A 27,780-nucleotide genomic window follows, 5' to 3' on the forward strand; every position below is an offset into this window, starting at 1 on the left:
GTATATGTGTCTATTTTTGTCCGACATAAAGTGAATAATAGTAAATTATAGTAATAGTAATATAGTGATAGCGCATAGAAAAACGACAGTCGTCTCTTTTTAGAAATAGTTTTAAAGACTACATCTCCCAGAAGCGCATCAGGTGATGAGCGACAGATTAATGGACGAATCGTGGGTCGCGGGAGGGTGAGTCGAGGGAGTTCAAACCGCTCTGCGCCTGCGCAGTGGGCTCCTGCGCTCACAGCTGTACACATTCACCCAAGAGAGTCCGATGCGGAGGTAAGATAACTCTGCTTTTACGACTACGGCGCAAACGGCGACAGTTTTAATGTATTCTTGAACTCATGTATGCTTTATTGCCATGGCCAGCATAGCTTTTCACTTCGAACAGGACCGAGCCCAGCCAGTGAGAACCGGTTACTGTATGTCCCAATAGGTCTCAACGTAGCCAGTCAATAGTTGGTGTCGACGCGTGCGTGTGCGCGCCGGAGCGCGTTTGTGTGTATATGTGTGTGTGTGTGTGTGTGTGTGTGTGTGCGTGCGTGCGCGCGCGTGTCTGTGTGTTTGTGTGTTATCGATCGGGCTCTGACACGTCGTTAGTTTCATGTCACCTCGGCTCTCTCGTGCTCTCTTCGTCTGACCGACAGCGTCTGTTGTGTAGTAGTTCAGGCATTCAAAACTAACGTGAACACAGCGTGCAGTGCCAGTGTGAGCACCAGAAGGCAGTTGAACTGCTGTATATCTAAACAGTCAGCACTTTTCATTGGATATATTTGATCCTCACGCCCCCCATAAAAAGCACAATAATGAGGCTTTTGTCCTAAACGGCCACGAACAGAATGGCTGTTCTGTTCATTGCATAATACAACATTGTGTTTCTGCAGCAATGCCTAACTGGCATTATTTGGGTGGTTAATAAAGAATGTTTTCCTCATAAGGCAGTTTAGGCTAATATTTAGGACTTGTAAAGGATTGTGCAATATGTCTTTCAAGAGGAAGACGAGTGACGCAGCAGTGAAGGAGACCCAGTTCTTCTCCTGCTGCATTGCCACAACACCCTCCATCAAAATGAGAACGTTGAGCTTAATGATAACCTGCTGTGAGGTTAAATATGGTTCTGTTGTGGATGATTGGCCCGGCTCTGTCTGAAAGCCCTGGGGCTTGCTGCTGTGCCGTTATTTGAGGGCTTCTGGTCTTTAAATGTTATTTACTCGTGTCCGAGGTGCTCTTTCCCACCTGCGAGGTGAACGTAATTGAACCCGTGGCTGACACGGGGTCTGTACTTTCTCTGATCATAGCCTGTGTTTTCATGGTGTCATCGGTTCCGTTACCGTCGGTGCCGATGTGCGGCACGTCTACCCACCATTTACCAGATTAAAGCTCCTGTGCTCTCGCTGCTGAACCACGCTGCAGGACGCCAAACGCCGAGTGCACACAGACCCGGTACAGAGACGTGGAGCATTGCTGGCGAGACGACGCTACTTTAGAATTACAGATCCTGGAGACTGTCGGGGGTAATGACTAGAACTGAAACAAACAAACCCACTCAGATATATTCTCCCCTTTTATCTGGGTTGACTAGTGTTTGACGTGATGATATCTGAGGCCACACTGAATGATGATCCACGTCTGCCTCTGTCCTGTCGCGCAGGTTTGGACAAATCAGCCCCCCAATTCAGAAATGGAGACTCTGCTGAAGGTCGGCGGGTAGGCGTCGGGCTGCCAGTGTAAAGAAAGACGTCTTCCGTCTTCGATGACACTGACGGCGAGTGAAAGCTGAAGCTGTCCACTCGTCCCACTCCTCGTCTTCAGGATGTATCACATCGTCCCCGTGGCTCCCGGGGAGCAGCAGACGGCCCGGGGAGCTGGTGGCTCTCCACTGAAGAAGAAACTGAGTCACGAAGGCCGGCCCCTGGTGGCGGCGGGCTTACTGGGCTGTGTGCTGGTGCTGGCCGCTGTGGTTGCCTGGTGCTACTACTCGGCGTCCCTCCGCAAAGCGCAGCTGCTGAAGGCCGAGCTGCTGGAACTCGACAAAGACGGTTTTGTTATTCATAACCAGGCGGGGGCTGTCGTCTTCAGTATGACCTTCAGGTGGGTTTGCCGTCGGGGTGGTTTTTACATCCCAGATCAATCGGTTTATTATTGTTTTGATTCTTCTTTTTGGCTATAAAATAAAATTTTCCAGTTATCAAGGTGACACGGATTCAAATTCTTCATCCATCACGATAAGATAAAATAAAAATGGGTTGAAGAACATTCATGAGATTTTTTAAGAAGCTTGTTGCAGAGAGTATTTGGTATATATTTAAATCGTGGCTTGCACAACTATTAATAATTAAATTCTATCACCTTTTTACGGCCTCAGCACAGTGCACTTTGCATGCCGAGCCGTACTGAAGCGCTGTGTCGTTATACAACTGTGGATGTATAATGATTACACCCTGAGGGAAGACCGATTTAAGTCCCTTATCAGCACAGCTGTCATCGACAGTATCAGCTTTGCTTTTGCAGAGAGAGAAATGGACCAGAGCACACAGTGTCTTCTGTATTGTGATTGCATGTTCTCCTCTGTTGTGTTACTTTGCATACTAATAATCACAATATGTCTAATATTAAGTCTAATGTATAATATCTCTTCATGTTTAGTTTGTCCCTTGACTGACCCGTTCATTTATATTTTCTTGACCCTCCCAGGTCTGGCACTCTGGATCTGGACTCCTGCAAAAAGGAGCAGAACATTCTGAGCTGCACCCGGTCCGGTTCCGGCAAGCTCAACTTCTTCATCCAGACGGTTCGGCTGAAGGACACCGTGATGTGCTACCGCGTCCGCTGGGAGGAGCTGCAGAGCAAGCGCTCGGTGGAGCACGCCATGGCCTACAACGACTCCCATTGGTACGGAGGGGCGGAAATGGCCACCCAGTACTGGCCTATCAGGATCCAGGGCGAGGAGGAGCCGCAGCCTTTCATCACTAGTGACGTCTACTCCAATCGGAAAGCCTTTGGGGGAATCCTGGAGCGCTATTGGCTGTCCTCGAATGCGACTGCCATCAAGATTAATGACTCTGTTCCGTTTCATTTGGGCTGGTCGGAGAAGGACGGGACACTCAGGTTCCAGGCCCGATACGAGGACTCTCCCTTCAGACCACCAGAGGGTCAGCAGGCCTTACCTGAACTCAGCTATAGAGTGTGTGTCGGGTCGGATGTTACCTCGATTCACAAATACATGGTGAGTAGAGACAGAGAGCAATCGCATTTATTATTAGTTTAGTGCAGTATACTTACGTTTTTAAGTGTGAATTGTTTATACGCACAAAATAACTACAAAAGAACCTTTTAAAAACGCATGCGTTGGTTGTCTGCCCGGCAAATTGTTGTGCACTTAAAAGATTGAGGCCGATGAGAAAGTCTGAAGCAGCAGAATAGGTTTAAGTTAAGAGCAAAGTTGACATAAAGATGACAGGAAATATCCGTTTTGGCTGGATGTTCATAATGTATTCATAAGAGGTGTAAAGACAGAACAGTAGTTTGAGTAAATTATCAGCCAAAGCCACCAAAAAGTCTCTGGTTCGAGTTCCACTGTGAAAACTATTCCCATGAAGATGTAACCTCGCCCAATAATGATAAAGGAAAAAAAGACTAGCTGCTTAAGTATCAACGTTTTGAATCTGATTAGTTTTGATTCCACACGATTGCCGACGTCTCTGTAAAGTATGATTTGAAGCAGTAGTTTGATATTTTGGGAAATATGCTCAATTGTTTTCTCTCAAAGGCTGAGATGAAAAGATCCGTATCGCTCGCATATCTGTGCGTTATATGGCCGCTTAGCTTAGCTTAGCTTAGCTTAGCTTAGTTTAGCACGACAACTGAAAGCAAAGAGAAACCAATCTCCATGGTGTGAAGTAAAAGAAAAATAAGTTGGTTTAATGAGCGGTGCGATAATTTAGTACTGACCTCTTCCAGAGTCTTCCACCCCCATTACGCTAAGCTAAGCTAACTATCTGGCACATAGCTTGATATTTAATCGTCACGTACGAGAGTCGGTTCTGCCTTTTATCGTCTCACTCTTGTCTAGAAGGCGAACGTAAGGAACTCACGGTTTCACCGTGCATTCTTGGTTTGGGGGGGAACAACTGAACTGTTTCTGCACGTCCCCCCTCACCCTAACCCTAGTAAGCCTCTGTTCTCAATGTGTTGTGCTCAGGTGCGTCGGTATTTCCCAAAGCCCATCAAGGTGCCGTCTCCCGAAGTCTTCAAACAGCCGCTGTGGTCCACGTGGGCTCTCCACAAGACGGCGGTGACTCAGGAGAAACTGCTGCGCTACGCCGCCGACATCACCAAGTACGGCTTCACGTGCTCCCACCTGGAGCTGGACGACCGCTACACCGCAGACTACGGGGAGTTTGACTTTGACCCGCAGAAGTTCCCCAACGCCAGCGGCATGTTCGACAAGCTCCGAGAGGACGGCTTTCAAGTGTCTCTCTGGACGCACCCGTTCATCAACTACGACTCCATTAATTTCGGCGTCGCCGTGGAGAAGGGACTCTTCGTCCGGGAGCCGAGCGGCGAGCTGCCCGCCCTGGTGCGCTGGTGGAACGGCATCGGGGGGATCCTGGACTTCACCAACCCGGAAGCCCGCGAGTGGTATTCCTCGCAGCTGCGGATGATCAAAGCCCGCTACGGCGTGACGTCCTTCAAGTTCGACGCGGGAGAGACGAGCTACCTGCCACGCCAGTTCAGCACCCTGGTGCCGCTGTCGGACCCCTCCACCTTCACCCGCCGCTACACGGAGATGGCCATCCCGTTCAGTGAGCGCGCCGAGCTCAGGGTGGGCTACCACAGTCAGGACATCTCCTGCTTCTTCCGGATCATTGACCGAGACTCTGTGTGGGGCTATGAGCTCGGCCTCAAGTCCATCATCCCGACTGTTCTCACCATCAGCATCCTGGGCTACCAGTTTGTGTTACCTGATATGATCGGAGGGAATGCATACCCCAACCGCACCGCAGGTAGGGTCCTCCATGCCGTATGGCCGCAGAGAGCTTCAGACGCATGCTGATGTGGTTTTGGTCCCCAGTCTGATATCTGCGTTGTGTGTTCAGCTGGTTTAGACGGCAACAGCGTTCTGCCGGACAGAGAGCTGTACATCCGATGGTTGGAGCTGTCTGCTTTCATGCCCGCCATGCAGTTCTCCATACCACCGTGGGCCTACGACAATGAGGTGAGCAGAGTTTCATCCTCGCTGACCACCGTGACGCCAACACTGTGACCCTACCACTGTGACCCTGACACTGTGACCCTGACACTGTGACCCTGACACTGTGACCCTGACACTGTGACCCTGACACTGTGACCCTAACACTGTGACCCTGACACTGTGACCCTAACACTGTGACCCTGACACTGTGACCCTGACACTGTGACCCTGACACTGTGACCCTGACAATGTGACCCTACCACTGTGACGCTACCACTGTGACCCTACCACTGTGACCCTGACACTGTGACCCTAACACTGTGACCCTGACACTGTGACCCTGACACTGTGACCCTGACACTGTGACCCTGACACTGTGACCCTACCACTGTGACGCTACCACTGTGACCCTACCACTGTGACCCTGACACTGTGACCCTGACACTGTGACCCTGACACTGTGACCCTGACACTGTGACCCTAACACTGTGACCCTGACACTGTGACCCTACCACTGTGACCCTGACACTGTGACCCTGACACTGTGACCCTGACACTGTGACCCTACCACTGTGACCCTGACACTGTGACCCTACCACTGTGACCCTGACACTGTGACCCTGACACTGTGACCCTGACACTGTGACCCTGACACTGTGACCCTGACACTGTGACCCTACCACTGTGACCCTGACACTGTGACCCTGACACTGTGACCCTGACACTGTGACCCTGACACTGTGACCCTGACACTGTGACCCTACCACTGTGACCCTACCACTGTGACCCTGACACTGTGACCCTGACACTGTGACCCTGACACTGTGACCCTGACACTGTGACCCTGACACTGTGACCCTGACACTGTGACCCTGACACTGTGACCCTAACACTGTGACCCTGACACTGTGACCCTGACACTGTGACCCTAACACTGTGACCCTACCACTGTGACCCTGACACTGTGACCCTACCACTGTGACCCTGACACTGTGACCCTGACACTGTGACCCTGACACTGTGACCCTGACACTGTGACCCTACCACTGTGACCCTGACACTGTGACCCTGACACTGTGACCCTACCACTGTGACCCTGACACTGTGACCCTGACACTGTGACCCTACCACTGTGACCCTGACACTGTGACCCTGACACTGTGACCCTACCACTGTGACCCTGACACTGTGACCCTGACACTGTGACCCTACCACTGTGACCCTGACACTGTGACCCTGACACTGTGACCCTACCACTGTGACCCTGACACTGTGACCCTGACACTGTGACCTACCACTGTGACCCTGACACTGTGACCCTGACACTGTGACCCTGACACTGTGACCCTGACACTGTGACCTACCACTGTGACCCTGACACTGTGACCCTGACACTGTGACCCTGACTCTGTGACCCTGACACTGTGACCCTGACACTGTGACCCTACCACCGTGACCCTACCACTGTGACCCTGACACTGTGACCCTGATACTGTGACCCTGACACTGTGACCCTGACACTGTGACCCTAACACTGTGACCCTACCACTGTGACCCTACCACTGTGACCCTGACTCTGTGACCCTACCACTGTGACCCTAACACTGTGACCCTACCACTGTGACCCTACCACTGTGACCCTACCACTGTGACCCTACCACTGTGACCCTACCACTGTGACCCTGACACTGTGACCCTGACACTGACCCTGACACTGTGACCCTAACACTGTGACCCTGACACTGTGACCCTGACACTGTGACCCTGACACTGTGACCCTAACACTGTGACCCTACCACTGTGACCCTGACTCTGTGACCCTACCACTGTGACCCTGACACTGTGACCCTACCACTGTGACCCTGACACTGTGACCCTACCACTGTGACCCTAACACCGTGACCCTAACACGGTACTTTCTTTCCGCATTTACCTCCAGGTGGTGCAGATAGCGCAGAAGTTCACCGAGCTCCACGAGACCCTGGTGGCCCCGAGGGTTCTCGAGCTGGCAGGCAAGGTGCTCGATACCGGGGACCCGATCATCCGGCCCCTGTGGTGGATCGCCAAAGACGACGAGGCGACTTACAAGATCGACTCCCAGTTCCTGATCGGCGACGACCTGATGGTGGCGCCGGTGTTGGAGCCGGGGAAGCAGGAGAGGGACATCTACCTGCCTGCCGGGCACTGGAGGAGCTACAAGGGGGTACATTTTGACAAGGGGCCCATGTACCTCACCGACTACCCCGTGGACCTGGACGAGATAGCTTTCTTCACGTGGGTTCACTGAAGGCATCGCACACACACGCACACACACACACACATGCACACGCACACACGCACACGCACAGGTTGAGAAAAAGCAGGAGATGTTTGTTTATTTTTCGAAGGGAAATGACCACTGAAAGTGATCAAAAAGGGAGTGGGATTTTTTTTAAATTCAATATTTTTGGACTTCTGTCGATTTACCGTCCACCCAAATAATTAGAATTGTTCTGATTCTCCCGCTCCATCCTTCAGCCGATCCTCATCCTCATCTGCCTTCCACAGCCGATGGTTAGTCCGATCTCTGATTGTAGAGTCACTGCAGTCCTCCACCCGATGGACATCTAGAGCGCTCCAAGGCCCGCGGGTCGAGTGGTTTTGTTTTTTAAGGCTGATGAAGGGGTAGATGAAATACCTGAGCGATTCTGTGTATTTCTTTTTTCTTATTTTTTGTGGGCTGACTGGGTTGGGCAATAAATACGCACAGATGCACTCAGAGGGCATGCCTAGTACTTATGGTTGAAGTTAATATGTATTCATTGGCATTGCGCTGACGGCAGCATGTGTGTGTGTGTGTCATTTCGTCTTTTTATATTTAAAAAGTTTGGTTTGAAGGATAGTTTTTGAGTGTGTAAATTGCCGTGACTTTAACACCCAGAGTGCAAATATTAGTATGGCTACATTCCTGTGACTAATTCCTTGTCGAGGCATGCCGACATTTCAGTGCCAAAATGTACTTCTCCATTAATCAATGTCTTCCATCCGCTCAGGTGAAATTTAAAAGAAGTTTGAATTATTTTTGTAGATCCACGGCGTGAAATGGATGTATTGCACCGTTGCTAATGGTTTGCCTTGTTGAACAGGTATTGTTCTCAAAGATGCCATGTTCTAACGGGACGTCCGTGTCTGCCTTGTGACTTTATTTGCCTTATTGGCTGAACTGAGCTATGCTGTCCCGAAACACACGGCGATAATATGCTTGATGCTTTGCCCATTTGACGTTTGGGAGCATTGACATTGCAAAGTAATCTGAATACGTGTCTGTCTGCTCTTACAGTGATCTCTGGCATGGAAGTAGAAACACACTACTGGTAAAGTCATCAAAATGCCTTGCTTGAAAATAAGAATAATACAATATATGATAGAGTGATCACTGCTAAATGTTCAGGCCACTCTATAAATACTATGGGATTAGAATATCTTTCAAATTGTTCTTGTGGTATTCGTTTGTTGAAAATGAATCAGCTGTGAATTGCATTCGTGGTCTTTCACCACCAGGTGGCGCCATCGTCACACATGTTCCGATCTTCAACGCAGTGGCTTTGACTTGGAAACTAACTGCAAGTTTTCTCAAATGATAACTGCATGATTTGGATTATGTTATGTATATGCTTTCGTGGCAGACACGTGGAGGAACTAGATTCATTACTCGCATGCGTTTCAAGGATTTCATTTAAAACACGAGAAAATAAATGTTCTGGACAATATATGGCAATTATTTGATGCAATCTGTCTGTGTATGACACAACAGAGTTTGAAATGCCAAACAAAAAGCGGCCCCATTTATTACTTCCTTTGCATTGTATCCATTCTACACACATTTGTCTTTATATAATAAATTTAACTAAGATTCGACCAATTATGTGCTTCCCACTTTTAAATAATCTGTAGATTGTCTTCAGTTTATTCACATTTCCTGATTTCGTTTTCTTAATGTATAATGCTCATGATGGTTCAAAGGTTATGACCTAGTTTGTCACTTTCTAATTATTCACATGGTTACTAACACAGCTATTTGTTTAATTGTAGCCTACATAGTGCACCAACCACTTCACGTTTCGAACCAGTTTTCCCTGCTCAGCGACACACCCGCTGAGGAGCACACCCTGGTTATCGGGAGCTCTATTGTCAGGAACGTGAAAATAGCGAAGCCGCGGGCCACAGTCGTGTGCCTCCCGGGGGCCAGAGCGGGCGACGTGGAGTCTTGTTTGAAACTGCTGGCTAAGGATAAGCGGAGATACAGTCAGATTGTAATACACGCCGGTGGTAATGACGCCCGAGCCCGTCGGTCGGAAGTCACTAAAATTAATGTGGAATCGGTGTGTGCTTATGCCAAGACGTTGTCGGACACCGTAATTTTCTCTGGCCCTCTCCCAAATTTGCTGACTGACGAATTATTTTGCCGAATGTCGTCTTTCAACCGCTGGCTGTTGAGGTGGTGCCCAGCGAATAATGTGGGCTACGTAGACAACTGGAAGACTTTCTGGGGAAAACCTGATCTGATGAGGAGAGACGGCATTCATCCCACGTTGGACGGAGCGCGTCTCATTTCTGCGAATATGACCAAGTTGATCACCGGACTTAATCCATGACAACCCAGGGTTCAGATCAGGAACCGGGAGCAGAGTTGTAGTTTAACACCCTTCTCTGCTCTTCCATTCGAGCAGCTACCCACCCATGACTCTTGAGTAGAGACTGTGTCTGTCCCACGGCCACTTAAATTAAATAAATCAAAAGTAAGCAGAAGAGGAGTCGTACACAATAACCTTATACAAGTTAACACCATTATTTCAGCAGTGCAACAAAACAGGACTATTAAATGTGGTCTCCTAAATATTAGATCTCTGTCATTTAAAGCTGTGTTACTAAATGATTTAATATCAGATAATCACATTGATTTATGTTGTCTAACTGAAACCTGGCTGAGTCATGAAGAATATGTCTGCCTAAATGAATCGACTCCTCCAAGTCATATTAATACTCACATTCCTCGAGGCACCGGTCGAGGAGGTGGAGTAGCAGCCATCTTTGAATCGAGCCTATTAATTAATCCTCAACCTAAATTACACTACACCTCATTTGAAAGCCTTGTTCTTAGTCTTTCACATCCAACCTGGAAAATACTATAGCCAATTCTATTTGTGATTCTGTACCGGCCACCAGGTCCATATTCAGAGTTTATATCTGAATTCTCAGAATTTATATCAAGTTTGGTTCTTAAAACTGATAAAGTTATTATTGTAGGAGATTTTAATATCCATGTGGATGCTGATAATGATTGCCTAGGTCAGGCCTATTCAACTAGCGGCCCGTTTGAGTTTAACTACGGCCCGCAAGACTGCCTGCGAATCAGTATAGCTTGGTAAGAAAAAATAAAACTGACGGACACGCCTCTTTTATACATTGAGACATCTAACCCAGAGCCATTGAGTTTCACTGTTGCCTCAACCAAACCTGTATGGTTACATCTTTATGTTACGTACCCGTGTTGGTTGCCGGTGTTACACCCCGACTGGTTTTCAAACCTACTGGTTTCCCTACGAGTGCGTGCATTGTGTTCTCTTAACATCTGCAGCGGGGCTCTGTTTCGCTCACCAGATTCGTCACACATTCACAAACATATTGCTGGAGATCTTCAAGCCACCGTTCATATCCATGTCGGCGATTACGATTGTATAAGTGAGCAGTGCATCACAGCCACGGATGAAGAAATACATTTTCGAAAAAATAAAAATAAAAAGATCTCCCGACCTGGTTTCGATCCCTTTCACGCAAAAGGAGTCTGCACTCAAAGACATGCAGTCTGTGCGCTGTGCCACCAGATATTAGTTTCAGCTCAAGTAATTTATATATTGATGCATTAAGTCACATTTCTTATGTTTTCATGGGAACAGTTTGGTTGAAGGGATCTGAAACAACTGGTTACCTTGAGCGGATATTTATACTTTGAAACACAGGGCTCTCAAGTTTTGAAGACAGGCAAGCGTGAGATTTCCATCAGCACCCGATACAGCTGACCGTTGCGCGCGCCGGCATCGAGCCGGCATCGAGCCGAAAAGAGTTGTTGACGGGGGGGGGGGCTAGTGACTATTTTTTTGCTCCATCCCAATGCGCGCAGACCGGCGTCGGAGCTCTGCAGCGGAACAATCGATCGGCGTATTGAGCACCCCTGCATTTAAGCATTAAATAGCCGAGAGGTTTTTTCAGCGTGAGGAATTCGATGTGTGGCGGGAGTGCGTGAGATAAGACCGAAATGCGTGAGTCTCACGCTCAATGCGTGAGACTGGAGAGCCCTGGAAACATGTTTATAGTGATGCTTTTTCGCACCACTTTTGCCACACAATACCGACGCATTTTCGTGTGTGACTGTTTACCTGTGGAAATATACATTACTGTTTTTCATTTTTAGCCATTATTTTATCAATATTCTGTGCGGCCCTCACACCCCCTGTGATTTTCTTATTCGGCCCACTTGCTACTGAAGTTGAATAGCCCTGGCCTAGGTGCTGCATTCATCTCATTGTTGGACTCGATTGGCTTCTGTCAGAGAGTACAGAAACCCACTCACAGCTTTGGCCACACGCTTGATCTTGTTCTTACTTATGGCGTTGACATTGAGCATTTGAAGGTCTTCCCACAGAATCCTCTTCTGTCAGACCACAACCTCATAACTTTTGAATTTATACTACCGGAGTGTACACCGTTAGTCAAAAGTTTCTACACCAGATGTCTAACTGACAGTGCTGTAGCTAAATTTAAAGAAGCGATTCCTTCTGCATTTGATTCTCAATATAACAGAGGACTCCTGGACTAACTTTAGTCCGTCCCAGATTGATCATCTTGTTGATAGTGCCACAGGCTCACTGAGAATGACACTGGACTCGATAGCCCCTCTGAAGAAGAAGACAGTGAGGCAGAGGAGGTTTGCTCCCTGGTATAACCCTCAGACCCGCAAACTGAAGCAAACGTCACGAAAGCTTGAAAGCATATGGCGTTCAACTAATCTGGAAGAATCCCGCTTAGTTTGGCGAGATAGTCTTAAAATTTATAAGAAGGCCCTCCGTAATGCCAGAGCAGCCTATTACTCATCAGTAATAGAGAAAATAAGAACAACCCCAGGTTTCTCTTCAGCACTGTAGCCAGGCTGACAGAGAGTCACAGCTCTGTGGAGCCGAGTATTCCTATAAACCTCAGTGGTAATGACTTTATGAACTTCTTTAATGAAAAGATTTTAACTATTAGGGACAAGATTAATAATCTCTTGCCCTTAACCAGTGCCAATCTGTCCTCAAGTGGAATGGCCTTGGAAACCGCTGTATGCCCTGGTGTATATTTGGAGGGCTTTTCTCCCATCAACCGTGACCAATTATCTTCAACGGTTTCTACTTCTAACACGTCTACCTGTCTCTTGGACCCCATCCCGACGAGGCTGCTTAAAGACGTTTTGCCTTTAATTGGCAGCTCTCTATTAGATATTATCAATGTGTCTCTGCTAACAGGCCACGTACCATATTCCTTCAAAGTGGCTGTTATTAAACCTCTCCTGAAGAAGCCCACTCTGGATCCAGAGGTGTTGGCTAACTACAGACCAATCTCTAACCTCCCCTTCCTCTCCAAGATCCTTGAAAAAGTGGTCGCAAATCAGTTGTGCGACTTTCTACATCATAATAGTTTATTTGAGATTGCTGCTGCACGTCTGCTCGTTGTAACCGGACTTCCGGGTTGAACACAGCCTCTTCTAGTTTAGGGTGTCGCTTGTTCTCCTCTTTTGAACTAGAAAGTTTCTCCACGTACTCTACTATCGGGGCCGGCGTTTATGAGATTGGAGTGAGACACGGAGAAACTATGATGTGATCTTCGCAATAAAACATCTTTGATGGAGCGTGTCGAGTCTCGGCCAATCAGCGTTAAGATGTCGAAGCGTTTGGGGGGTTCGGGTTAGCTTGAATGTCAGCCCGCTACATCTACAGCTGTCATGCTGCACGGTGTATCGATACTAACAAGTTATCCGTACGTTAAAAACGATATGATTTTGCATATTTTTAGCACCGATACTTCATTAAAAGAGCGATCAAAGCGCACGCTTTGCTCCGCTCCGTTAAATGCTGCCTGCACGCACTGCGCTGCACAGCTCTCACAGCGTGTGGCGTTAAGTTGCCGAGCTTTTGAGACCGTCTTCGGCTTTAAATTTATTTATTTATTTTATTACTATTGGAGATAAATATACCAGTATCGTATTTATGGTTGTGGCGGCTGTGGGGGTGGAGTCGTCAATTTGGCCTCGGCTGCTGGCCGGCTGGTAATCAGTCAGCTGCTCTGGCTGATCAGTCAGCAGCTGACGCTGCAGCCATAAAAGTGCAGCAGAGCTGGAGTTTGAGAGAAGAGTGAGCAGAGGCGCCGTCGTGCGGTCTGCTGTGCTGGAGAGTGAATTAAATAAATGTTATCGAACAGAACCTCGTTGGAGTATCCTTGGTGCTTTGGGGGGAAACCCACGGGTGACAGCAGGAATCCTGTCACATGGTATTGTGTTGAATTCTGGTATCGGCTATCATGATATTTATGGCAGGTATTGTATAGAAGTTATAATTTTAGAATCGTGACAACCAGGTAGAGGAAGGAACAGAATCATGGAACAGACTCACGGAACAGAATCATGGAACAGACTCAAGGAACAGACTCAAAACTCAGCAGTATTTAAATTTTAAAAAAACAATACATATAAATATCTTGGATACAAAGTCAACTAAAATATTAGACCCTTTCACATTTAACTTTTGTAAACATTGGCGTTTTACATAATCTGTAGATTGCTTTCAGTTTATTTACCTACAAGGACTGTGATATCAGTGTGCCATATACAAGCCACATTTCTTTATTTCCTGTTCGACCTCTAAAAAGAAAGCAAAATCTCATTTTGTTTTTTACTAATGATAGAATAATATTTCGGCAGACATACTTTTGCCTTAAATGTTATAGTTTGTTGCACTTTGATAAGTGTAAAAAGTGACTTTACTGCACTCAAAGCAGGAAGTGCTGAATCTTAAGGTGTGCTGATCACCAATCCTCAGGATCAACATCTAACATTGTCATGTATTCATTTACTCATGACTGTTCAGAGTTTTTCCTATTTTAGCGCTAACTTGTTCATTATAATCATTAATAACAAAGTTATTTGTGATGTGAAATGCAGAAGAATGAAACAACTCAATGGTGGAGCATATTGTGTTTTTATTTAAGTCAGTTTTTCCATATTGAGACTTTGTTTACTCTTTTTGAGTTGTACACATTGGGTATGAATGTTGTTACGCTGTAGCCGCCCCGGTGGCTCACAGAAAGACTGTGATGATGGCTGAGGACGCCAGCAGCAGGAGCACGCTGGATCCAGTGGGTATGGCGCTGTTACACAAGTCCGTGGAACAGCACTCTATCGGGTCAATACATAATTTGCTGATCATGCAGGACTTGGTGACGAAATCTGATAGAAAGAAAATCAGTTTCAACATCAATGGAAGCCACCAGGCATCGAGCACACATCCGATAATCTACTTTAAATGCTTGTTTTTCCCAGGAAGAACCGCTCACCATTGAATGTGACGGTGGCACAGCGGTCAAAGGCGCTGGGACAAGTGATCTTGTTGTCAGTGCAACCTTTGCCAACACAGGTGTAGCAACTCAGTCCACATGCTGTACAGAAATACAGAATATAAAACACACACACACACACACACACACACACACACACACACACACACACACACACACACACACACACACACACACACACACACACACACACAAACACGTTTTAAACACTCAATCTGATCTAATCTTACTGGAAACAATTCCAGCAGGAAAATGAACAAAGCAACTTGAGCAGAAACGGCCATTTTTAAGAAACGGCCATTTAAAAATATGATACATTAAAACAATAAAAAAGAAAAAAGTTTAAAAAAAACCACCCAACATAAACGCAAACGCATCCCATTACGAGCTGAGGCCCACGGTTCTGAAACTGTTCTTACCTGCAGACAGAGTCACAAACAGGATCAGAGCTCCATACAAATGCATCATGAACAGAGAGAAGAAAACTGATGTTTATTGAACTGCGTGATGGAGTGAGATGTCTCCTCCGCCAGAGCGTGCCCTTTATAGTCCAACTCCACCCACCAGTATCATAACCGGGTTCCTCCCTTCCGCTTGTGCAAATGTTCCCATGAAACAGGTACACGCCACACACCCAGTTTCATACCTGCAAACTCATGAGGGGTGAAAAAGGTGACAACGGGGTGGGGGGGTGCAGGTGTCACCGCAGCCTCAAAGCTTTTAGAACCACAACTACAGTCATTTTATTGTTCTGACCACAAATCTAAATAATGATAATAAACAGTTTAAGAACAAAAGGTCCTCCGCTCTGACTCAGCCCTATCATGATAGTAGTGTGGAAGTTGCATTAAAACGCAAAACACAATTCCTCAAGTTGAGCACACGTGTGTCTCGTTTATTCCATATCACAAAAACGAATGAACACAAGATGGCGTTGCCCAGATACCAAACCCGCATGGGGCTCCACGTCACAAACAGCAACACAACACTTAAACTCTCAACCAACAACCCACACACCGATGTGTGTGACTCATTACTTTAATAATTGTGTAAAGAACTACACCAGGAACAAGGGTGAATTATGATATCACATTCACTACACACGTCCCCCCAGAATTCACCAAATAAGAAAAAGATCATCGGCGAGGTGGTCGGAGTAACCGGCCAGCACGGCTGTGCTTTACAGGGGGTCGAGGAGACACTACTGTGGCAGGTGTACCACCATGACATGGGTGTGGGGCCTAGAGTGTGGGAGATTTGGGAGGGAGGGTAGCGGGGGTTGGGTGCAGAGCTGGAGGACGCCCGCGTCGTGGGGTCTGAGCCAATTCAATGGGCCTAGCAACGTCCAAATGAGCTGGTTTGAGGCGGTCAATGGAGAGTCGCTCCAGTTTACCACCCATGTCCACCATAAAATGTTTGTCTCCCGTCTCCAAAACACGGAATGGACCCTCGTAGGGCGGGCGTAGCGGTCCCCTGTGAGCGTCGTGGCGAATAAAAACGTATTCAGCCGTCTGAAGCCCAGCGGGGATGTGCGACTGAGGGAGGCCGTGATGGGAAGTAGGGACCGGTGCGAAAAGCCTCAGATTGTCCCGTAGCGCGGCCCGCTGGAGAGTGGCAGACCAGGGAACGGTGGAGGCGGGAACAAAATCCCCTGGAACCCGCAGTGGCTGGCCATAGACGAGCTCCGCGGATGAGGACTGTAGGTCTTCCTTCGGTGCAGTCCTGATGCCAAGCATCACCCACGGGAGCTTGTCGACCCAGTTGCTGTCCTTGAGGCCGGCACGAAGAGAAGCTTTCATGGACCTATGAAATCGTTCACAGAGTCCGTTAGCCTGCGGGTGGTATGCAGTCGTGCGGTGGAGTTTGGCTCCGAGCCTCTGGGCCACCGTGTTCCACAGCTCAGACGTGAACTGCGCGCCCCGGTCAGAGGATATGTCCGAAGGGGTGCCGAAACGGGCAACCCAGGTGCCGATAAATGCCTGTGTCATCTCGACAGATGCCAACGATGTCAGTGGCACAGCCTCGGGCCAACGGGTGGTCCTGTCAACCGTGGTCAACAGGTAGGTGAAACCCTGAGAGGAGGGCAGAGGGCCAACCAGATCCACGTTAACATGGTCAAAACGCCTCTCTGGCACCGGGAACAACTCTAGCGGGGCTTTAGTGTGGCGGTGTATTTTGGCCCGTTGGCACTCAAGGCAAGTGGTAGCCCAGTCTCTTACGTCCTTTTTGAGGCCGCGCCAAACAAACTTCGCCGCCACCAGCCTCTGTGACGCTTTCGAACCAGGGTGGGAGAGACCGTGGATGGCATCAAAGACGCGTTGTCTCCCCCCCGTGGGAACGATCGGCCGAGGACTGCCTGTGGAGACGTCACACATGAGCGTGGTGCCGGCTTCTCCAAAAACCACATCCTCTATTTTCAGACCTGTAGTTGAGGTCTTCAGGATGTGCACGTCTGGGTCTGTGGTCTGATCCGCTGCCATGTGGCTATAATCCAAACCAAGATGGACTGCCCCTGCCACCGCCCGTGACAGGCAGTCCGCCACCTGGTTGTCCTTACCGGCCACGTGCTGTAAATCCGTGGTGAACTCGGAAATGTTGGACAGATGACGTTGCTGGTGGGCGGACCACGGCTCGGCCACTTTGGCCATGGCGAAAACCAGTGGCTTGTGGTCGACAAAGGCGGTGAAGCGTCGACCTTCCAGCAGGAAACAAAAGTGTCTGATGGCGAGGTAGAGACCTAGCAGCTCCCGGTCGAAAGTGCTGTACTTATGCTCGTTAGCGCGCAGCTGGCGGCTGAAGAAAGCAAGGGGCTGTCAGGCCCCGCCTACCCACTGCTCGTAGACAGCACCGACAGCGTAGTCAGAGGCGTCCGAGGTGATGGCGATGGAGGCTGTGGCTGAAGGATGTGCCAGCATGGTGGCCTGCGCCAGGGCTGCCTTAGTGTCAGCAAAAGCCTTGTCCCTGCCCTCAGTCCAGTCCACAGCGTGCGTGGGTTTACCTTTCAAGGCCTCGTGCAAGGGCTGCATGAGCTGAGCGGCTCGAGGGATGAAACGGTGGTAAAAGTTTACCATGCCGAGGAACTCCTGCAGGGCTTTCACGGTGAGCGGGCGTGGAAACTGTGTGACCGCCTCCACCTTTGATGGGAGAGGGACTACACCGTCCTTGGTGACTCTGTGTCCAAGGAAGTCGATGGTGGAGAGCAGGCACGTGCACAGATAGAGCCCTAGTGGTGCTCAAGCACCAGCCCCTTTGCCCTGGATGAGAAAAGTGCCCTTTTTGCTGGAGACACATTTTTTATTCTTCAGTATTTAAGAATAAAAGTTACTCTCTCTGTCATCAAGTCCCCCCAAATGTGTTTTAATATCCGACGGGGCATTTATTTGAGTTTGTGTGAGAATTTCGCCCCGACCTGCTCCGCAGCGCTCCTCGCGCCACCAAACGGCTGCACCTCCTTCTCCTCTAACCGGCAGCACCAGACAAACAGGTCATGACGGTATTTGTCCCCTGACGTTGTTTTGTGATAAATCAACCACAACATTAGCGCTGCTGAAAACATGACGTCACAACTGGTCCGACATTTCCTAAATAAATAAACAAACAAAAACTCACGAAATCCGTGATTTCAAAGCCTCGTCCAGCTGTTTACTGACGTTAGTTATGTTTAGAGAATAGAGAGAGGGAGCGAGAGAAAAGAGAGAAGAGAGAAAGAGAGGAGAGAGAGGAGAGAGAGAGAAAAGAGAGAGAGAGGAGAGAGAGAAAAGAGAGAGAAGGGAGAGAAGAGAGAGAGGAGAGAGAGAGAGAAGAGAGAGAGGAGAGAGAGAAGGGAGAGGAGAGAGAGAGGAGAGAGAGAAGGGAGAGGAGAGAGAGAAAAGAGAGAGAAAGAGAGTTCTTATTCCGTTCTATTTAACAGGGGCTAGTCTAGGATTTGCGTGGCCAGACTGAAAAAAAAATCATAAGGCCTCTCTGGTATTGTTCAGAGGGCCGGGCCAAATGTGGAGGCGAGCCGTATTCGGCCCGCGGGCCTTAGTTTGAGGACCACTGCTCTTGGCTGTTGATGTCTATCAATATCGCTCATTTTGAAAATGATGTAAGAGGGCGATATGGATCCGTATCAGACCAGGAGGAGGGCAATACGTGGCCATTAGCCAATCAGAACGCTTGTACTGTTGTTGCTATATAATAATTCATCTTTATTCATAAAGAAAATGTAAGCTAGTGGTCTGATGCTGCCCAGAGGAAACGCAGGTCGAGGACAGCATCATCAGTGTATTGCTACTAATGCTTCAACTCTGTCAGAATTTCTTTCTGGCAATGGGTGCCCTTTTTTTTGTTTTGGCACCTGCCCCCCAAAATGTCTGTGCACGTGCCTGGTGTTGAGCACGGTGTTTTCTTGAAATAAAGCTTTGTTTTTTACAATATTCTACTCAAAACCTCTTTTCTTCTCATTGTTGAGTGCTATTTAAACCGCGTCGCCCAACTGCCCCCGCTCAAAAAAATTCACCAGCCGCCACTGGTAACAACACTAGTTTTTGGTAAACTCTACTGCTTCATTTGTAAGCAGCCTACTTTTGTTTTGTCTTTGTTAATTCCTTTTTGTTGAGCGCACAGGGTCAATGAGGAAAGGTGAGATACCCCGTGGTTTACATACTACATACACGTAGGTTTACTTGTTGTTAATACCCCAGGTTAGAGTGAGCACCACCCACTGTACTTTTGGGTGCACAGCACCTGTCAAGGGGGGGGCGTGGGTTTTGTTATGTTCTTTTCTTTGGTGCCACTGACAGTCCTTGTTGGTCCCTGTGTTGCTTCTGTTAATAAATACTTTTCTGATCACTTTTCTTGTCCTGAATTGGTGTGACTGCACCCTCATTTAACCAAACCTGCTGCCCTTATGTTGCGTCCCACTTCGAGCCACCAGGGGGCGGAACACTTTCTTTTACTGCTCTCCCACACTCCTCCGTCCACCAGGGGACTGTCTTTCCTTTCATCCTTTTACTTTTAGCAATTGTTTGATTTGCTGCTTCCAGTATTGTAAATGTCATTTTTGTATCAATCTCCTCAATATCTTCATTCATTTAAATTGTATCCATTTCTCGCTCACATATATATTCAAAACGTTCCCACTTTGCCCTACTAAATACCCACTTACCTACTGTGTCTCTCTGTTCTTTACTCCTTTGTATTGACGCTTTACAATTTATTGGGAAGTGATCACTCCCCACTGATGTTTCGTCCTCTATATCCCACTCACATATAGCTGATAATTTTTTTGATACAATAGTTAAATCTAGTGCAGATGTCTTCCCTGTGTGGACATCTAATATAGTCCCTCTGCCATCATTTAAACACACCAGATTATTTTCTTCTAGTAACTCTTCTATTGCCTCTCCGTTTGCATCTGTTCTTACTCCACCCCATAGTGTGCTATGTGCATTAAAATCTCCACACAGCACCACCTTGTTGCCACCCATCCCTTCAATTTGTGCCAATCTATTCACCTCGAATTTTTTACAAGGATTATAAAAATTAATTACTATTATCTTTTCTTCGCTGGCCCAGATCTCCACTGTTACATACTCTAGCTCAGTTCCTATCTTTACTTCTCTAAATGTAATGTCTTTACTAATGAATGTGGCACATCCTCCTCCTACACCACTCTCCCTATCACCCCTAACACACGTGTATCCAAATATTCTGAAATCCAAATTTGGCCTTAACCATGTTTCCTGTATGCATATGACATCTGGTTTATTAGATACATTTTCAAAAATGTTTGAGTTCTTGTCCATTAGCCAACAAACTCCCAGCATTCCATTGGAGTAGGTAAAGCATTGTGTTTTAACCCTTGTGTTGCCTTCGGGTCATTTTGACCCGATTCAATATTTAACCCTCCTGTCGCCTTCGGGTCAATTTGACCCGATTCAATGTTTAATGTCGGTGTTCTTTCGGGAGTCAACAAACAAACATAAAGTACCTCACACTTAAACTTGGAAAACAATATTAATTCTAATAATTTTCTGGAGATTTTAATAGCTGGGGTCATATTGACCTCAAGGGTAAAATATGTTAGTAAATATAAAGGTAACAGGAGGGTGAAACATTGAATCGGGTCATATTGACCCGAAGGCGACAGGAGGGTGAAACATTGAATCGGGTCAAATTGACCCGAAGGCAACACAAGGGTTAAACCTATCCGTCCCCTACTTGCTCTTGACTTGCTTGAATACTGAGATCATTTCTTACTTCCTTCCATGTTAATCCTCTGATATCTAAATGATTCACTGCTGCTTTAACAATTATCTGGATTCTCTCCGTCTTGGATTTGACCTCCATTGTAGCATTCACGACCCCTGCTATGAAAGGGACTAGCTTTTTTAAATCTATCATTATTTTCCCCTCATGTGGCTGGTCTAGGACACCTGTGAAATGTTTTACTGCCTTAGTCTTTCCCTCCGTCCCTCCACTCTGGCCCACTCGCTTCACTGCCTCTGCATAGGTGATTTTATTCTGCACCCTCACCTGCTGTACTTCCCTCTCCCTTTTCATCACCTCACACCCATAGTCAGCCACGCTGTGTTCTCCCCCGCAGTTACAACACTTTGGGTGTTCATGTCTACATTGCCCGTACTCGTGATCTTCTCCACACCTCGCACACCTCCTTCTGCCTTTACATGCTTTAGCTGTATGTCCGAACCTTTGACAGTTGTAACACCTCATAGGCTTTGGTATAAACTCCTTAACTGTGTCCCTTATGTAGCCTAATGATACTCTCTGTGGAAGTTCTTCCTCCTCAAAATCCAGCACAACGTAATCACTGTCTTTCCTTATTGACTCGAGTCACCTGCAGCCTTCGGGCTCCTTTCAAAGTTCTTTAAATCGATTTACGATTTTTTGAGGGATTTTGATCTAAAACATTTTAGGATATTTTCTGTGCTCTTCATTTACATTTCCTTACATATATTAAGCCTATCAGATCTGATCCCTTTAACAATGTCAGAATCAACGTCAATCAAGACCCCTGTCGCTTGGATAGAGAACGTTCTCTTCGCTGCCATGGGATATGGTAGAGAAAGCCGACAGACTGCACCACTACAAGAAGCTGAGGAAGCACGTGCAGGAATGGCATGCAGCAGGAATGGCATGCAGAGGGTTTACTGGATGTAACAACTCTGGAGGGGCCCACATAAGAACAGAAACTTATGCTAATAACAGTGCTCAAACTTCGTGTCAAAGCAGCAGAAGAACAGAAGCAAGGGAAGAAGTGGTTCCGATCCCGACCAGCAGAGAGCACCAAAGCCAATGATGCTGTGGTGCAAGCGAGGTGTCTGTTGCATGGTATGCCAATCCATCACCAAAGCAAGGCAGCTTCAAGCCCAGCAGCAAGGAACAGCACCCCCAAGAATGCTCCCAAAGAAGAAGCTCCCCCGACTGGAACCCCGCATAAAGAGGCAGCCCCATCCCCAGGCCCATCAAGATGCTTTGACACCCCGCCCCCATGTCCACCCATCAGTCCTGCCCCCCAGCCCCTGCAGTCAACAATGGAGCAGCGTGCATGAGTCTGCCCTCTGCACCACGACACCCGATGCAAGACTTATCCCAACAATCGGACTTCAAGGGCACATTGAACGTGCCTACAAGCTGGACCAGAGAACTAGGTCCCCACGGAGAGCCAAGCAGACTCTGCCAACAGATGACTTCCAGCATCAACGACAGACAGAGTGCCCCCAAGACAAAGCGGAACAACAGCATATCCAAGCCCCACTCATAACACCGAGCACCGGGGTCACCCAGTACAAGCCGTACAGCCCAAGGGATATGCACTTCATCACGGACCAGCTGCCCCCCATATCGGGAGGAGGAGTCCCCTGGATAAAGGCACTCGATGCTGCCACCACCGGGATCCCCTTGGCAGTAGGAGACATGAGTGCAATCCTGGCAAAATGGTCCTCACTGAGAGAGCTACACGACCTGGAGAGAGATGCTGGCTGCTCAGCTGCCCATAACAGCCAAGATGTGGACACTGTCAATATACACCTGTTCGCTGCCATCAGAACACGGTGGCCCTTTACCCCTGACATGGCCAACCACGTTACTAACTCTGCTTTCTCCCCGGAGTCCTTTTGACTTCACGTCTCATGGGGTCATCGGACCCTATGAGACGGCATAGATCCTATCTGCCTGATGGATCATCGAGGTCTGGGTCGTGGAATTCCTGCTCCTGACTACGCCACTGACCTGTTGAGACTCCGCCCACTGTTGAGACTCCGCCCACTCCTCTCTACCGCCATCTGCCTGATGGATCGTGGAGGTCTCCATCGTGGAATATGCCTACTATGAACTATTCATACACTCTGTCATATTCATTGAATGTATTTTAACTCTAAATCTGTCCTTCTGTACACATTACATCTATTGCATCTGTCCATCCTGGAGAGGGATCCTCCTCTGTTGCTCTCCTCCAGGTTTCTTCCGTTTTTTCCCCCCTGAAGGGTTATTTGGGAGTTTTTCCTGGTCCGATGTGAGGTTTTGGGGCAGGGATGTCTATGTGTACAGATTGTAAAGCACTCCGAGACAAATTTGTAATTTGTGAAATTGGGCTATACAAATAAACTGAATTGAATTTAATTGAATTGAACCTGTCTGGCATCAAGTTAAGACCAGATGAAGATGCTGAGGCCTACTTGTCACGAGCGGCAAAAGTCTGGCAATCAGCTACAGGCACCAGACACGACAGAGATGTCACCTATGAGATATGGAAGGAATATATCAGCCACTTCATTGCCGAGCACATCCAAGATGAACAAAAGGAGAAGGCAAACAAAGAAAAGATGACCATGACACTGCTAAAGCTACAACTAGCAGAAAAAGATACAGAAGCTTCTAAACACCACCAGAAGCCATGAGCACCTTCATGCAAGAGGGAGGACAACACCAGCCTGCCTCCCAACAGAAGCAAGACGCCATAATTCTCTGGCAACAGTAACAAGCGGATCCCAGAGACAGTGAGCCATGTTTCCTCCAGTTTGGATACTGGATGCCGGACTGCCAGCAAGAAGAAGGCCCAGGAAGAGGAGGACTTCTCTATAGACGACCGAGAGGAGGACAAAACAGCCCAAACAGTCAAATAATGCCACATGACCAAGAGTCTGAGGAGGACCTGTCATCACAGCCATCAATGGAGCAGCACCTCAGGATTGTGCATTGCCTAATTGCACCATGAAGTACCACCACTCTCCACTTGAACACTGTCAGTGTGGAATATCCAGAGACATCACAAGAACGTCGATCCAAGCAAGAAGTTTGGCCAAACATCAAAAGCCGACCACAACATGCGTCCACCTTGAGTTTTCTGAATCAAATGTTTCAGAAAAAGGAGGGATAGAGGAGATAGCTAATGTACTACAGCTCAAGCAAGACCATAGAGAGGGGTGAGCAGGTTGCACAAGGCAACTGGGATCCCTGTAATGTGTCAGAAGCTCGAGGTCAACACAGAACAAGGTGTTCACACATTTTTGACCTCAAGTACATTCTCCATGACAGCAAGAAAAGATCTCAAGGTCAGAATGGACTTGAGAAAGAACCACTGGACAGTCCTGACTTAACACTGTTCACAGATGGACACTGCCACAGAGGAAAAGAGAGCAACATCAACAACAAGGGAATAGACATTCAACCATTGCAGCTGAAATCATCCCACAACCAGCATCTGCACAGCTCGCAGAATTAGTGGCTTTGACAAAAGCACTGGAACACGCCAAAGGGAAATCGGTCAACATTTACACCGATTCAGCTTATGCATATGGAGCCGTGCATGTCGACGGTCCCCAGTGGTTGAGAAGAGGATTCTTAACTACAGCAAATGCACCAGTAAAGCACAGAAGCCAGTTGGAGCAACTACTAGCTGTCATCCTGCTACCACACAAAGTAGCAGTAATGAAATGCAAAGGACATCAGAACTTGACAACGACAGTGGCAAGAGGCAACGACGCAGCCGACCTAGCAGCTAAGAGCAGCAGGTTATGCCAAACAGATGACAGCCAGTGACACACCGGAACTCCCGAAACTTGGATTGGAGGACATTAAGCTCATGCAGAAAGAAGCAGGAGTTTATGAGCAGAATCAGTGGGCACACAAAGGAGCCAGCCAGAAAGAGGGTCTCTGGAGATCACATGATGGACACATAGTGGCACCTGCAAAGCAGGCACATGGTCCTTCTCATGTGATTCCCAGAAGGAGAGTTCCCAAGTGCCAGACGCACTGTTCAAAGACATTTGCACTGATCAAAGAAGATGCAAAGTCGGTCGTAAAACGGCTGAAAAATGAATTGATACCGAGATATGGCGTTCGAGGAGTGATCAGGTCTGACTGGCACACAGCTTTGCAACCAAACACTTAACACATTTAGAAACAAGCACCTACATGAAGACATATATCTAGAGAACACATTCACAGAGGAGCAGACTATCGCCCAGGGAGGGGATAGCAGAGTTCATGGCGTGGCTTTGGAGAATGTTTGAGAAATGAACTAACCAGAGTTACGTTTTTCTTTGAGCAGGTTACCGGAGCCCACCAGGAGCCAGTGGACTAAGTCCAGGCGAACGGGGTGCTCTGAAGTCATTGCAAGGACCTCAGAGTGCCCTCGATGTAAGTGGTCTCACACAGTGACACCATTTCACAATTTTGTAAAAATGTTCATATTTGTATTATACTGAGACATTAGAGCGAGAGTTAGGACTGCAACAGAGGAAGATGTGTGCAGACAACATCGACTCTCACTGCTCACTGTCTCCTGTCATTAATGGCACCTCGATGTGCAAATGTTTTGTTTTTCCCCAGAAGCTGTTTTAGGGTTCGAGCACGAGAGAGAAGGGTGCTGGACGAATACCTGCCTGCTATCAGATCCTAGTAGGATTTGAATATTTCTATGCCCTAGTCAAGGGCCATAGATAGGATCAATTACATTTATCATAACCAGTAAAGATAAATAAAGTTAGATTGGATTGGATAAGTAATTGAGACTCTGTTGGACGACAGATGCGCATTTAATAGATTATTCCTCCCACACGGGGTGAGAAGCTGTTCCTCCGACTGAGTTAAAGATTGTGAATTCAATCCTAGAAAGTATTAGATACTTATTAAATATAGAAATTAAAATATAGACAATTTTTCATAGTCAAATGTCACATTCTGTATAGAGCCAGCCTAGTGGCCGTTGTGTTGTGTTGTGTTTTCTCATTCTCTTCAACAGCTACACCTGACGCTCCAGCATCGACCTCCATCGTGTGCTGGCTGCCTGCTGTGAGGACCTGCCCTGATGAGCTGCCCATGAGGAGTATCGTGCAGCGTCATCACCCGGCTCAGAGAGACTGAGGAGCAGACGGAGAGCCACCCTGAGGAGCCCTGCGATGCCATTCGGAGCAGAGGACAGAACGACGCAGAGGAAGAGGGACAGATGACATCATGTGGATATGCGAATCCACCGACGGACCGACGGCTCAGCCAGTGAGAACCATGAGGAATAATATCTCCCCAGGGGCTGGGACGCCCGGGAGGTTTGAGACAGGTTCCAGAGAGACAAGGCTTGTTTGACCTTTTGGATGACGGCAGAGAACCACTGCATGCAGGTAGCTGCATGTAGTCCGAGATCCTTGAGAAGCCCTCAGCTGAGATTTAGTGAGTGTGAATTGCTGGTAGACAGTTAACTGCTTGCAGTCTGTGGACGCAGTGATTCATGCTCCCTCAGCTGAGTGGGACGATCACAACCATCATTGACAATGAGGAACTGGAGAACTGGAGTTGCAGAGCATGTATGCGGAGGGACTGGATTCACAGGGATGCACAGACACCTGCACAGATAGACACTTAGTGCACACGTTACATTAACCGGAACCATCAGGACAGTAAGATTTTTACCTGTGTGATGAATACATTCACACTGACACTTAGTGTTATTTAGTTTCCTTGAGAAGCAGGGATGAAAGGAGGGAGTGATGTTCTTCTTCCACAGGGATGCTGAATGATAATGAGTAATAATTAAAATGTTGTACAATGTTTGTTTACATAGAGGGTCAAAATAAAAGGGCTATTACATGGTTGTTTATACTATTGGATAAGTATAAAAGGAGGGATTGTTAAGTTGTAATAGTTTATTTTGATAACATCTGCAGAGGTCTTATGTTTTAAATTAATACGTATAGAAAGATATTATAATAGAAAATATTAGGGAGAATATTGATATTGTTATTAATGTATTATGAAGCATATAGGTAATGTTTACTCTATGAATTAATGTATATTGCATGAGAGTGACTGTATGTTAGTATTATAGATTGACGAGGCCGGCTGAATTCCGTCAAGTGACTTACAATAATAAGGGACTTTTATTGTGAAAGTGACTTTAATGCGGACAATAACAAAACGGGACTCTTATTGTGAAAGCGACTGGACCGGAAGTGACGTTTTGACCGGGCCAGTGAGGAGTATGAAACTCCTGGTTTAGAGAACTCGCTTCCTCTTCCACAGGTAAGCTCCGAGGCCGCAAGGCTGAGGGTCCGGGGGAGCCGGGACACGAGGAGGAGCGCTTTGAATGTTTGTTCTACACTTCCTGCCATTAAATGTCGATAACTTAATTCACGCGCGTCCGGAAGCCTGTTTTCCATCATCTGCGAAGTGCCCAGTTTCAGAATACTCCACACCACCCAAATCACTCCCTTCCTCCACGTACTTTCTTTTTGGATATGGCTTGCGCTCACTACTTTGCACCGTCCTATTTAATCCTTAATCCTGTCCGCTCGCTCTCTTTGCTCTTTATTTCTACAAACAATCAACAAGTTTCCGTCTTTCAAAACTTTCGCCATGAGAATATCTCCAATCTGATTTTTTAATACGGTGGTTAGTTTCACCGGGCTCATGGCAGAAACCCCTCTCTCTTCTCCAAATCT

The 27,780-nt window shown here is 47.5% G+C and overlaps 1 protein-coding gene across 3 annotated transcripts; it reads left to right on the forward strand.

The window, feature by feature from the left end:
• Positions 1-234: 234 nt before the first annotated feature.
• Positions 235-27,468, forward strand: LOC130197178 (myogenesis-regulating glycosidase-like). 3 transcript variants are annotated; one of them, XM_056419725.1, is made up of 8 exons: positions 235-279; positions 1,652-2,091; positions 2,695-3,226; positions 4,202-5,006; positions 5,100-5,218; positions 7,134-7,468; positions 25,395-25,483; positions 25,679-27,468. In XM_056419725.1, exons 2-8 carry the CDS (start codon positions 1,814-1,816, stop codon positions 25,753-25,755), a joined length of 2,235 nt encoding a protein of 744 aa, XP_056275700.1. In that variant the 5' UTR covers positions 235-279; positions 1,652-1,813; the 3' UTR covers positions 25,756-27,468. The 3 variants fall into 3 exon arrangements, with proteins under 3 accessions (XP_056275700.1, XP_056275699.1, XP_056275701.1); XM_056419724.1 differs by lacking the exon at positions 235-279 and adding an exon at positions 1,221-1,514; XM_056419726.1 differs by lacking the exon at positions 235-279 and adding an exon at positions 1,222-1,514 and having other exon boundaries at positions 25,676-25,764.
• Positions 27,469-27,780: the final 312 nt, after the last annotated feature.

Source organism: Pseudoliparis swirei, chromosome 7 (assembly GCF_029220125.1).
Source record: "Pseudoliparis swirei isolate HS2019 ecotype Mariana Trench chromosome 7, NWPU_hadal_v1, whole genome shotgun sequence".
NCBI classification, from domain to species: Eukaryota; Metazoa; Chordata; class Actinopteri; order Perciformes; family Liparidae; genus Pseudoliparis; species Pseudoliparis swirei.

Coding starts and splice junctions, on each gene's coding strand:
- LOC130197178 (XM_056419725.1), top strand. CDS start 1,814: ATGTATCACATCGTCCCCGTGGCTCCCGGGGAGCAGCAGACGGCCCGG. Junction 2,092..2,694: donor GTCTTCAGTATGACCTTCAG/GTGGGTTTGCCG, acceptor TGACCCTCCCAG/GTCTGGCACTCTGGATCTGG. Junction 5,219..7,133: donor CGTGGGCCTACGACAATGAG/GTGAGCAGAGTT, acceptor ATTTACCTCCAG/GTGGTGCAGATAGCGCAGAA.